The 12,523-nt window shown below is 54.9% G+C and overlaps 4 protein-coding genes across 4 annotated transcripts; 2 read left to right on the top strand and 2 right to left on the bottom strand.

Annotated features, from left to right (window-relative positions):
- Window positions 1–1,562: 1,562 nt before the first annotated feature.
- On the bottom strand, window positions 1,563–4,059 carry ETH_00013375 (Glyoxylate reductase/hydroxypyruvate reductase-like, related; the record flags this gene model as incomplete). The annotated part of the gene is made up of 5 exons (XM_013372601.1): window positions 1,563–1,808; window positions 2,092–2,247; window positions 2,815–2,913; window positions 3,165–3,563; window positions 3,838–4,059. 5 exons carry the CDS (start codon window positions 4,057–4,059, stop codon window positions 1,563–1,565), a joined length of 1,122 nt encoding a protein of 373 aa, XP_013228055.1.
- Window positions 4,060–4,612: 553 nt separating this feature from the next.
- Window positions 4,613–5,351, top strand: ETH_00013370 (uncharacterized protein; the record flags this gene model as incomplete). Its single annotated transcript, XM_013372600.1, has 2 exons — window positions 4,613–5,025; window positions 5,084–5,351. The coding sequence occupies 2 exons, from the start codon at window positions 4,613–4,615 to the stop codon at window positions 5,349–5,351; spliced, it is 681 nt and encodes a 226-aa protein (XP_013228054.1).
- Window positions 5,352–6,125: 774 nt separating this feature from the next.
- ETH_00013365 (uncharacterized protein) lies at window positions 6,126–6,791 on the bottom strand (the record flags this gene model as incomplete). Its single annotated transcript, XM_013372599.1, has 1 exon — window positions 6,126–6,791. One exon carries the CDS (start codon window positions 6,789–6,791, stop codon window positions 6,126–6,128), a length of 666 nt encoding a protein of 221 aa, XP_013228053.1.
- Window positions 6,792–7,538: 747 nt separating this feature from the next.
- Window positions 7,539–11,666, top strand: ETH_00013360 (small nuclear ribonucleoprotein U1A, putative; the record flags this gene model as incomplete). The annotated part of the gene is made up of 7 exons (XM_013372598.1): window positions 7,539–8,265; window positions 8,835–8,916; window positions 9,245–9,335; window positions 9,805–9,966; window positions 10,295–10,447; window positions 10,774–10,948; window positions 11,608–11,666. 7 exons carry the CDS (start codon window positions 7,539–7,541, stop codon window positions 11,664–11,666), a joined length of 1,449 nt encoding a protein of 482 aa, XP_013228052.1.
- Between the last annotated feature and the right edge of the window lie 857 nt (window positions 11,667–12,523).

Raw genomic sequence — 12,523 nt, 5'->3', positions numbered from 1 at the left:
GGGGGCCCCCAGGGGGCCCCCCCCGGCGTTGTCGAAGAGGGACTTGGCAGCCCCGGGGTACGGCGGGCTCGGGGCTGCTGCTGTCGCTGCTGCTGCAGCTGCTGCTGCTGCAGGGGCCGCAGGGGCCTCCCCAGGGGGCCCCTGGCGGCCCTCTCGGGGCCCCTCTTGCTGCTGAGGATAGTTCGAGAGAAAAGGGTCATGGAAAACAGCAAAGAGACGGCGCGGAAGGCTGCTGGGGGGCCCCCCTGGCTGGGGGGCCCTCAGCAGCAGCTGCCCGGCGCGGGCGGGTATCATGGGGGCAAAAAGAGGACTTTTGGAAGATTTAGAGAAATAAAAAGGACAAAAATGAATTTGGTTTATATTTTAAATTCAATTTCGCGGAAAAATCCCGCAAAAACAGCCCAATCCAGCAGCAACCCCACACTCCTGCTGCAGCAGCAGCTCCTGTCTTAGCCGCGCTGCAGCTGCCTGCCTCAGCCCTGGGGCCCTCATACATTCCCGCTGCTGCTGCTGCTGCTGCTGCTGCTGGGAAGCAGCAAAAGGTGCATGCAAGGCGATTAAAATGAGCAGCTCGGCCTTCCCAGAAGCTGCGGGGTTTTGGCTTCACGGCTGCCAGGTGTATGTACACCGCAGCGATGCGCGAGCGCTTCCCGGACAAGGGTTTTGAAGAGAAGATCTTTTGAATTAAATTAATTATTTCATTTATTTTATTTAAATAGTTTCATTGAAGAGAATAGATCTCTCTTAATTGGACGAAAAAGCCCAATTCGCAAAGCCGCGCTAGTCCCATAGCGGAAGCTGCAGCAAGCAGCAGCAGCAGCAGCTCTGCGGCTTCTTAATAGACTCAAAAGCTCAAATAAAACAGCAGCAGCTGCTGCAGCAGCAGCTGCTGCAGCAGCCGCTGCTGTTGCTGCAGAGAGGCCTGCAGGGCTCTCCAGGTATTATCGAGTAGATAAATAACTTGGGAACTACTCATTTAACAATTACTAGCAACTGTACTAGTGAGTTTAAAAATATCGAGCAGCAGCACGATATTGGCAGCAGCGCCACACTAGCAGCAGCAGCAGCAGCGGCAGCAGCACAATAACAGCAGCACAATAACAGCAGTAGCAACAGCAGCAGCATGCAGCACTTCCGCTGCAGCCGCTGCAGCTTTGTCTTATATATTTCAAATGAACAATCTGAGTTTTGCTTTTTCCCCACTGCGCTTCCAGTTCTCCTTTACAGCAGCAGCAGCAGCAAGTGCAGCAGCAGCAGCAGCAGCACTACATCCAAATAAAACACTTTAAAGTCGAAAGGCAAAGGCCCCGTTCATCACCAAACTCACGGCTGCATGCATGCACCGCATGCACAGGTGCATGCAAGTCGGCGCGACGTGCATGCAGCCCCACAACGCATGCATGCATGCACTGCATGAATGCATGCATGCATGCATGCACTGCATGCATGCACTTGTGTTCCGGTCTACCCCGCGGCCGTTGCTCTGGGTCATTGCATCCTAGCCGCTGCTTCCGCTGCTGCAGCAGCAGCAGCAGCAGCTGCTGCTGCTGCTGCTGCTGAAGTCAGTAGCCCCTGCTGCAGTCCACTGGAGTGCTCATGTCTTGGGGCCCCCGGGGGCCCCTCAAGAAGCACTTGAGGTTTTCTAAGAAGACACGCGTGCTGCTGCTGCTGCTGTAGTTTTCGAGCCAGTCTGCGTTGTGGGGTGACAGCAGCAAATTAGGACAAGACCAAACAGCAGCAGCAGCAGCAAGAGGCTCTTGCTGAAACACATCCAGTGCTGCGCCCCCAATTGACCCGCTCCGCAGCGCCTGAGACACACACGCATGCTGCTGCTGCTGCTGCTGCTGCTGCTGCCGCTGCTGCTGTGGAAGCTGCTGCTCGCGGTTCTCCTGCTGCTGCTGCTGGTCAACTGCTGCTGCTGCTAGTGCACTGCTGCACTGCTCTGCTGCTAGTCAACTGCTGCTGCTCTCCTGCTAGTGAACTCGTGCTGCTACCACAGCTGCTGCTGCTGCTGCTGCAGCTCTGCTGCTGCTGCTGCTGCCGCAGCTCTGCCACTACCACTGCTGCTGCTGCTGCTGCTGCTGCTCTCACCTGCAGCAAAGCTTCCTCGTCGAGGACTTGTCCCCTGCCGAGGGAAATGAAAACAGCAGTTTTCTTCATAGCAGCAAAATGTGCTTTTGTGATGCAGCAGCAAGTTGCTGCGGTGGCGGGCAGCGTGCACACCACGAAGTCCGACTGTCTGTACACCTGAGTGCGCAGCAGCACCTTCAAGCAGCAACTCTTTCATTTTCAATTTCCACTTAATTCAAACAAGTGTTTCTTTTTCACTTTTAATTTAATTCAAACAAAGTTCACTTTTAATTAATTAAATTCCAGTTCCATTCAATTCTCCAGCCTCTCTGCTGCTCTTGCTGCTGCAGCAGCAGCAGCAAAACCAACAGAAGCCAAACCGCCACAGAGTGGCCCAGCTGCTTCCTGCTGCTGCTGCCGCTGCTGTTGCTGCTAGTACTAGTGGAGCGTTTGCTGCTGCTGCGGCTGCTGCTGCTGAAGCTGTGTGGTGATCCTGATTCTGTTGCTGCTGCTGAGGCATTTTCTACTGCGAGTGCTGCTGCTGCTAATGGAAAACCTGCTGCTGCTGCTGCTGCTAGCAGTTTAACTTCCGCTGCTGCTGCTGCTAAAAGTTCTCTTGCACTGCTGCTGCTGCTGCTGATGCAACTGGACTTCCTTTCGCCGCCGCCGCTGCTGTCGCTGCTGCTGCAAACGCACTCCTGCCGCTGCCGCTGCTGCTGCTGCTGCTGCTGCTGCTGCACGCACCTCTAGCTCGTCCTTGCTGCCAGCTTCATAAACAGCTTCCAGCAGTTCGCATTTCTTTGTTGCATCTCTTCTCAAGGCGATGCAGCGCATGCCCAGAAACTGAAAATGAAAAAGAATTTAAATCATTTAAATCCTCACTAATCCCGAAAAAAGGAGCAGCAGCAAACAAAACCCAGCAGCAGCAGCAGCAGCAGCGGCAGCAGCAGCACAGGCAGCTGCTGCTCCCCAACTGGGTGCAATCCTCAAGCAGGTGAACTGCAGCAAACAGTTGCTGGTGGGGGCCTTGCGGCCCTCTGGACCACCCCAAACCCTAAACCCCAAACCCTAAACCCTAAACCCTAAACCCTGACTTTGCATGCGCCGGCGATTTGTTTGGCAATGTCCCCGTAGCCGACGAAGCCCACAGTGCTGCCCCTGAGCTCGGCCATTACGAAGGGGGCCCAGCAGCAAGTTTGCTGCTGCTGCTGCAGCCGGGGGATTTGCTTCGCGAAGTGCAGCATGGCTGCGAGGGCGTACTCCTTGAGGGCTGAGGAGAAGACCCCGCGGGCGTTGGTGACCAGCAGCTGCTGCTGCATGCGCGGGGGACCAGTGGTCTGACCAGTGGTCACCTGCGCATGCAGCCGCTGCAAAGCCCCACACAAACCCTCAACTCCAGCCAAACAGCTGTGCACCCACTGCAGCCGCGGGCACAGCGGGACCACGGCCTCCAGCAGCGCGGGGGGGGCGTCGAGCAGCACCAGGACCTCGGCCTGCTGCCCAGCGCATGCCCGCAAACCCTAAACCCTAAACCCTAAACCCTCGCCTGGCGGACCAGCGTCCTTTTCACGCGCAGGCCGCGCAAAATGAACAACCATCCCACTACAAATGAACTACTCTGCAAAAGAAGTGGCCTGAGCCTTTGAAGGAGACGCGGCGGCCGGAAACCGCAGCGCGAATCTTGGGTGTACAGACACCGCAGACACTCTGCACACCGAAGCAGCGGCGCAGCGGGAAAGCTGCAGCGAAAGAGGCTCTAACGCGCACCTTTTGCGTCATTTCTATTTTGCTTTCGAAGTCTTCTTTGTTGCAGCCCGGAAGAACTTCAAATTCCGGAAACTCCTCGCACAGACGCCGCGCCAGACGCGGCAGTACAACTTGACCAATGGACGGCGGCGGCGGCGAACCAGGAGGACCCACGCGGGCCTCTGGAAAGGCCGAAAGGTCCACTGGTTCTTTTGTCAACGCCAAAATATATTTCTTTTCCATTTTGCTGCAGCAGTCTGCAGTTTGCTGCTGCTCCCGTGCGGCTCTTCGCCCGCGGAACCCGGCGCGCGCCGGGAGTTCAACACTGCGGAAAGCAACGGAAAGCTGCGGTAACCTCCGACACAACTCACAAATTTTATTCTTTTTCACCAATAAAAGCGCAAATAAAGGTTTTTAAAGCCTTTTTAGCTCCTCAAAAAGCCGCCAGCTTCCGCTTCCACCCCCCAGCGCCGCCGCCGCGGACTGCAGCCGCTCAGCGGCGGGAGGCGCGGCGCGCGCAGTGGGCCCCCCTTCGCGCGTTTTGAATAAACGATTTGAATATTTAGATTTAATTTATTATTTAGTTTATTATTTAATACATTTTTGCAGACTAGGGGCGTTTTTTCGCCGCGAGCTGGCGCCTCGCGGCTGCTGCAGGCTCGCATGCAGCCGCAGCGCCCGCAGCCTCCTCCCCTTGAACTTCTTTTTCTTTCTCTTTTTTAAATTATTTTATCCCAGAGTTGGGGTGTATGTACAGACAGCTGGGAGCGGCAGGCAGAGCTGCAGCCTCCCTGCCATGGGCCGCCGAGTCATTTCTTTTCTTCCTTCTTCGCTGCTGCTGCCCCGCCCGCTGCGGCTCTCCGCAGCAGCAGCAGCGCAGCGCAGGGCCCTGAGCACAGCGGGGGCCCCCTCGCCTCCTCCCCCGCCCGCACCAGCAGCAGCAGCAGCTGCTGCTGCTGCTGCTGCTGGTGCAGCGCAGGGCCCCCAGGAGCCCCCCGGGGGCCCCCTGCGGGTAGGCGTGCTGATAGTGGGGGGGGGCCTCACGGGGCTTACAGCTGCGCACGAGCTGCTGCTGCTGCAGCAGCAGGGGGCCCCCCTGCCGGGGCCCCCAGCAGTTTCTAGCAGCCTTTTGTGGCGGCTGAGGGCCCCCGAGGGCTCCCCGGGGGGCCCCCAAGGGGGCCCCCCGGGGGGCCCCTTGTCTGCGTGTCAGTGGGTGGGGTTGTTGTTATTTGGCTACGACTAAAATGTTAAATGGCCGCGGCCTAAGGTTTGACTTTCGCGCTGCTGCTGCTGCTGGCGCTGCTGCTGCTGCTGCTGCTGGCGCTGCTGCTGCTGCTGCGGCGGCGGCGGCTGCAGCAGAGGAGCTTGAGCAGCCAGAGGACCTGGAGGGCCCCGAAGAGCAGCATGGAGGCGCGGTAGAGGGCCCTGCGGGGGGCCCCCAGGGGCCCCTCGAGGGGGCCCCCGTCGAGGGCCCCCCAGAGCTCGGGAAAGAGGCAGCAGCAGCCGTAGGCCAGGCGGGCCCCACAGAAGCTTAGCACGAAAAGCCCGTGCATGCAGCGGCCTGGGGGCCCCGGGGCCCCCCCCCCCTTGAAAATGAAGTACCTTAGGGTCCAAAAAGGGGTACTAAGTTCGAACAGAAGTAAGCAGCAAGTGTAGAAGCTCAGGGGGGCCCCCGAGGGGTACACGTAGGGTGTACATACACTCGAAAAGGACAACAGTGCATGCAGCAGCCACTGGGGCCCCTCGGGGCCCCACTGCTGCAGCACTACGAACAAGTCCCACAGGAAGTACCCTCCCGCTGTCAGTCCTGAATTAAACAACAAATCAATTCAATTAATTTAATTAATTTAATTAATTTAATTTGATTCAAATTGGATTTATATTTATTTCTGTTTCCGGAGTTAAAGGGCTTCAGCGGAACTGCGAATGAAGCCCTTTGCTTCGCTGCAAGAAAAGTTAAATGCAAAATAAATTAAGTAATTAAATTTATTTTAATTCAAAAATTAGGTCAACAATTACAATACTGGTGAGACGAACAAACGGCATGCAAGCAGCAGCAGCAGCAGCAGCAGCAGCAACAGCAGCCCAGCAAGGGCGCCCCAGGGGGCCCCTCCAAGGGCTCCGGGGGGCCCCCTAAGAGCTCCCCGAGGCTCCTCGGGGTCCCCCCAGGCCCCTGGGGGCCCCCCGAGGCCCCTGGGGGCCCCCCGAGGCCCTTGGGGGCCCCCCGAGGCCCTTGGGGGCCCCCCGAGGCCCCTGGGGGCCCCCTGGGGGCCCCTGGGGGCCCCTGGGGGCCCCCTGGGTCGTTTGGACTAACCTATGGTGGTGGAGAGGAGGGAAGTTCCTTGGATTTTATTTGAATAAACTTTTTTGTCGAAGAAAATGCAAAAAAGAGACAAGAGAGAAACGAGGAGAGAATGGTAAAAGCCAACGCATCTGTTGCGGGAAGCTGAGAGAGTTCGCGCAGCAGACTTCAAAACCGGACACTCTGCTGCTGCTGCTGCTGCTGCTGCTGCTGCTGGTTTTCGCGTTGAGGCGGTGGCTCGGGACGACGGCGCTGCTGGTTCTGCTGCTGTTGCTGCTGCTGCTGCTGCTGCTTTGATTGCTGCGCTGCAGACAGGGCAGTTGACCTCCAGGCGTTCCTCCTCCGCAATGGTTGCTGCTGCTGCTGCAACATCTTCTGCTGCTGCTGCTGCTGCTGCTGCTGGTTTGTGCGCTGCGACGAGGGCCCTGCAGCCCCTGAGCTGGCTGCGAACTGCTGCTGCTTGCTGCTGCGGAATCAGCAGCAAAATGGGCTTTTCTAACTCCTTTAAAGCAGCAAAAAGGTACCAAAGAAAAGCAGAAAGAGAAAGAAACAAAATGGAAAAACAATAAGGGTAATAGCCGTCGCCGGCGCCCCAAGCAGCAGGAGGCGCTATGCAGCAGCTCCAGAACTGCTGCAGCAGCAAATAAAAGCTGCTGCTTTCTTTACTTTCCATTTTTAATTCAAAATATACGTTTTATTTAATCATTCATCTTCAACTGCCGCTGCTCTCCTCGCGCGCCGCTGCGCGCTTCGCCACAGGCTCGAGTGTACGTACACCTCAAAAATTCGCAGCCCGACTTCGCACGCGAAGTTCATTAAAAACCTAAATTAATTCAAATAACCAAACTAATTAAAAACTGCAATAAATAAGTCCAAAAAAGCCCGCAGAGGCGCCGGATGGCCGCTGGCTCTACGCCGGAGCTCAGGTGTACGTACACCCGGGCTTCCAAGAGCTCCGAGGAAAACGGAAATGAATTTTAATTGCACTCATTAATTATTTATTTGCATTTCAGAGGAAGTAGGGAGAGAAACTTCGCCAGCTGCAGCCGTGAGCGCATGCTTTATTGCAGCAGGAGCAGCAACAGCAGCTGCAGCAGCGGCTGCTGCTGCTGCTGCTGCTGCTGCTGGGCTGCGCCTGACTGGGCTGTTGCCTTTTGCTGCTGATGCCTTGTCTAAGATCTTGTCTTTTGCGGGTTTTTGCGCATTCCGTCAGTTGTTGCAGCAGCAGCAGCAGCAGAAGCAGCAGCTGCTGCCGTTCTCCCTCGTGCTGCTCTTGCCGCCTGTCAACGCAGCGCGACTCGTTCGAAGCCTCAGCTGCAGCAGCAGCAGCAGCAGCAGCCTGTGCAGCCGCAGCAGCTGCTGCTCCTCGAATTAGCCTTTCTTTGGCTTTTGTCTTTTCCGGAGGCCCCCCTCTTAGCCAATGTCGGGGCCCCCTTCTGTACCCTACGGCCCGGGGCCCTCGGGGCAGCGTCCGGGGGCCCCTGGCTGGCGGCCTCCATCGCAGCAAGATGGGGGTGGGTCCATGATGGGGGCCCCCCCCGGGGGCCCCCCCGGGGGCCCCCCAGGTGGCCCCCCCGGGGGCCCCCCCGGGGGCCCCCCCGGGGGCCCTCCCGGGGGCCCTCCCGGGGGCCCCCCCGGGGGCCCTCCCGGGGGCCCCCCGTCGCGGGGCCCCCCGGGGGCCCCCATGGGCGGGGTACCCTTTGGGGGCCGCATGCCCGGGGGCCCCTCGCCCGGGCTGGGGATGGGGGCCCCGGGGTACGGGGCCCCCGGGGCGATGGGTTCGTTCCCGGCTGCGCTGGGGGGTCCAGCGCTGGGGGCGGCGCCTGCGATGGGGGGCGCCCCGGGGGCCCCCCTGGGGGCCCCCCTGGGGGCCCCCCTGGGGGGCCCCCTGGGGGCCCCCCTGGGGGCCCCCCTGGGGGCCCCCCTGGGGGGCCCCCTGGGGGCCCCCCTGGGGGCCCCCCTGGGGGCCCCCCTGGGGGGCCCCGGGGCTGCGTGGGGCCCCGTGGCCCCGGAAATGGCCGCCGTGGGAATGACTGCGGTGAACCTGAAGCGCCTCAAGTACCTGCAGCCCAAAGCCGTCGATGGTTCGATTCCCCCCAACTGCACTATTTACGTTTCCAACATTAACGACCGCGTCAAACTGCGCGGTGAGTCCACACGCCCCAGGGGGCCCCGGGGGGCCCCAGGGGGGCCCCGGGGGGCTCAGGGGGGCCCCCAAGGGGGGCACCCTCAAGGGCCCTTCGGGGGCCCTGAAGGGGCCCCGTCGGGGTGTCTGTGGGTGGCTTTTGAGCGGGTCTTTATAAGGGTACTTTTGGGGTACTTTGGAGACTCTATAAGGTGCTTTTTGGGGGCCCCCAGGGGCCCCTAGGGGCCTCTTAGGGCTCCTTAGTGGGCCCCCTAGGGGCCCCCTAGGGGCCCCTAGGACCCTCAGGAGGCCCTCAGGGGGCCCCTACGGGGGCCCCCAGGGGCCCCAGGGGATCCCCAGGGGCCTCCTGGAGGCCCAAAAGGGAGAGCCTAGGGGACCCATTGGGGGCCCCCTGGGGGGCCCCCCAGAGGCCCCTAGGCGTGGAAGGGGGCCCGAGAAAGGGTTGTTGAGGGTATCTGTGGGTTCATTTGTTTTTGGGTATTTTGATTTAAAATGATATTTGTTTTATTTATGTTTATCTATTTATTTATATTTATTTCTTTATGTTTATTTGTTTTTATTTATTTACAGAGTTGAAGGAAAACTTGAAGTCCATGTTTAGACAGTTCGGAGAAATTCGGCAAATTGTGGCCATGGGCTCTTTCTGGAGAAGGTGCGAAATAAAAGTAAACAAATTAAATAAATAAATAAAATTAATAAATTAATAAAATTAATAAAGTAAATGATTAACAATAAATATTAATTGATTGTTCGCTGCGAGTTGTTACTTGTTTATTGAGCACAGCTGCAGCAAAAGCGCAGCTGCAGCAGCACAGCAGCAGCAGCAGCAGCAGCTTCTGAGTTGTTTGCGTATCCCGTTGAATCTTCGACTTGCGGACTTGCACTAAAAAGAACAACAACTAAAATACAATTGTTTGTTTATTTATTTATTTATTTATTTTATTTATTTATTTATTTATTTATTTATTTATTTGCTGCAGAGGCCAGGCCTGGATTGTCTTCAAAGACGAAACTGCAGCAACAGCAGCACTTAATGGCATGCAAGGATTTGTTTACCACGGCCAGCCACTAGTGCGTTTTTAATTTGATTAATTGAATTTAATTGAGTTGATTTAATTTAATTGATTTAATTCAATTAATTTAGTTTAATTAAATTGTTTTGTTTATTTATTTTTGTTTTGCTGCTCATAAACTTGCATGCAGTTTTGTGCAATTTCATCTGCTTTTTGCTGCATTTAATTCGAGCCGCTGCATGCCCCTTCTAAATTAAATTAATTAAATTAATTAATCAATTAATTTAATTGAGTAAATTAATTAATTAAATTATTCATTTATTTTTTTATTTTGCTGCTGCAGCAGACAAACTGCTTCTCCATGTGGATTTGTTTCCTTCGTCTTTGCTGCAACGAACCCGAACCACTTCGACTGATTCAGTTAATTACAATTATTCATTGATTATTTACTCATTTATTATTATTTATTCATTATTTATTATTTATTATTTGTTCATTTGTTATTTATTTGTTGTTTGCTGCTGCAGCACATCAACTACGCGCTGTCCAAAAGCGACATCATTGCCAAAGAAGACGGTACATACACCCCGAGGCCCCCGGGCCCCCGAAAGCCCCGGAGGGTTCGGGAGAAGGAGGAGCAGCAAAAGCTGCTGTTTCTGCAGCTGCAGCAGCAGTACCTCGCGCTCAAGGTTTGCTGCTGCTGCTGCTGCTGCTGCTGCTGGTTGTGGTGGTGGGCTGGGTGCTGGTGGGCGTGCTGCTGCTGCTGAGCGGCGTGCTGCTGATCGGCGTGCTGCTGCTGCGGGTCGGCGTGCTGCTGCTGACGATGGGCGTGCTGCTGCCGCTGCTGCTGCTGCTGCTGCTGCTGCTCGGCCTGCCAGTGCTGCTGCTAGGCGTGTTGCTGCTGCAGCTGACCAGTCTGCTTCTGCTGCAGGGCGGGCTGCTGCTGCTGCAGCTGCTTGGCATGTTGCTGCTGCTGCAGCTGCTAGAGTTTTGCTGCTGGGGTTTGTGTTGCTTCAGAGCCCTTCGGGACTGCCGCCGCAAGCCACAGGGTCCACGAACCCTGCTGCTCTCGTTGCTGCTGCTCGGCAGCAGCAGCAGCAGCAGCAGCAACAGCAGCAGCAGCAGCAGCAAGGTGCTGCTGACGGCGCAGCAACAGGCTCTCAAGGCCCCGTACGCATTTGCAGCTCAGCAGCAGCAGCTGTCTGTACACCTGAATTCATAAATGGCTTCTTTTTTTCTTTGAAATGCATCTCCTCCACATGCAGAACATTTATTTATCTTTTTATTCATTTATTTTTTGTTTATTTATTTTAATTTATTTATTTATATTTATTTATTTTATATTTTGGTTTCAAATATCTTTGTTTTAAGACACCACGAATGGCCGTCAAAGAAGTATCAACTCCCCGCTGCTGGTTTCGCTGCTGTGTGTACCGCGTCTGCTGCTGCTGCTGCTGCGCCTGCTGCTGCTGCTGCTGCTGCTGCTGCTGCTGCAGGGGAGCTCGAACAAAGTGCTGTTTGTGGAGAACTTGCCGGAGTGGTGCACCAACTTCGCGCTGCAGCAGCTCTTCTCCCAGGCCGAGGGCCTCATAGACATTCGAGCCATTCTTTTCAAAAAAGTTGCTTTTGTGGAATATGCTTCCGAGGCCCTAGCTGCCAAGGCCCTCAGCAGTAAGCAGCAGCAGCAGCAGCAGCAGCAGCAGCAGCGGAAGCGGCAGCAGCAGATGCATGCGTCTTCGCCTCACGTTCTGTATTTGTGCTTTTTCTCCTGCCCAGGGCTTGTTTTGGATTTTGTTGAATATGTGCATTTTGCATTTATTTCATTTTATATTTATTGTGTATTTTATTTATTTTTATCTATTATTTTATTATTATTTTATTCATTTATCAGTTTGTTTATTTATGTATTTATTCATTTCAGTTTATTTTACTGCATTTGTTTCGTGCATGCGTTGCATGCATGCATCACAACGCACACGGCCGCGTGTTGCAGCTAAAGAGTATCATTTGTTGGCGATTTTGAATTTGTTTTGAATCAAAAGTATCTTTTATTTCATTTATGTTTCAAATTAAATGAGAAATGCCATTTAATTGATATTTATTCTCCAATTCGAGTGAAAAAAATGATTTTTCCACTTCTGCAAGTTCCAGCCACGCAGCGCAGCCACACTGTTCTCGTTTTTCCGGGGTTTTTGTCCTTTTTTCGCTTCTTGTTGCTGTTTATGTTTAGTAATTCCAATTAATTAATTTTATTTCAATTTAAATCCTTTTATTTGCATTTATTTCGCGTTTTCGCGCTGTTTTGCGGTGTCTTTGCTGCTGCGCTGCAGAGCTGCAGGGCCAAACCATCAGCGGCACTCCCCTGCGGCTGTCTTACGCGCGGAAATGAAAAAAGGAAATTAAATAGTAATAAAATAATTAATTAAATAAATTAAATAAAGTAAATTAATTTATTCACCAAGTAATTCATTTAATCGAATTATCCGGGACTGGCGGGGGCGCGGGGCTCGCGCAGACCGCCAGCGCACGAAAGAAGATTATTCCTGGTGCTGCTGCTGCAGCAGCAGCTGCTGCTGCTGCTGCTGCATGCATGCAGCCGAGTTTTGGGGCTTTCTTGCTGCAGCTTGTCTTGATTTATCTGCTTCTTCTTGATTTGTTATGATCAATTGAAGTCCGCATTTAAACGGGGGGACCTCCTGGGGTGTGTGTACAGCTCCTGCGGGCCTGCACAGGGTGTACGTACACCTCAATTCTTGACTTAGGGACTTTCTTCTTAAAGATATTCTACAAACTCCCCAGCTAGCCAAACAGCTAGCTGTCGAAGTGCTTAGCTAGCTAGCTAGCTAGCTAGCTAGCTAGCTAGATACGGCTAGCTAGCTACATCGCGAGCTAGCCACCTAACTAGATGGCTAGCTAGCTAGCTAGCTAGCTCGCTAGGTAGCTAGCTAGCTAGCGAGCCAGTCCCCCTCGCACCCAGCTAGCTGGCCAGCTAGCTAGCTAGCTAGCTAGCTAGCAGCACAGAGAAGAGTTCAAGACCGACTTGCTACATTAAAAAAAAGTTCTCTGGCGCGTTAGCTCGCTCTCTAGCCAGCTAGCTAGCCAGCCAGCTAGCTAGCCAGCCAGCTAGCCAGCTAGCTAGCCAGCTAGCTAGCTAGCTAGCTGTGTCTCCCTGCGCCCCGCGCTGGCTCCACCCCTGCAGCAGCTCCTGTACCCCCCCAGCCCCGAGGCCCCCCCTGGGGGGCCCCC

Source organism: Eimeria tenella, genomic scaffold, assembly GCF_000499545.2.
Source record: "Eimeria tenella Houghton genomic scaffold, Eth_scaff10, whole genome shotgun sequence".
NCBI classification, from domain to species: Eukaryota; Apicomplexa; class Conoidasida; order Eucoccidiorida; family Eimeriidae; genus Eimeria; species Eimeria tenella.
This window is presented reverse-complemented; position numbering and strand designations above follow the sequence as displayed.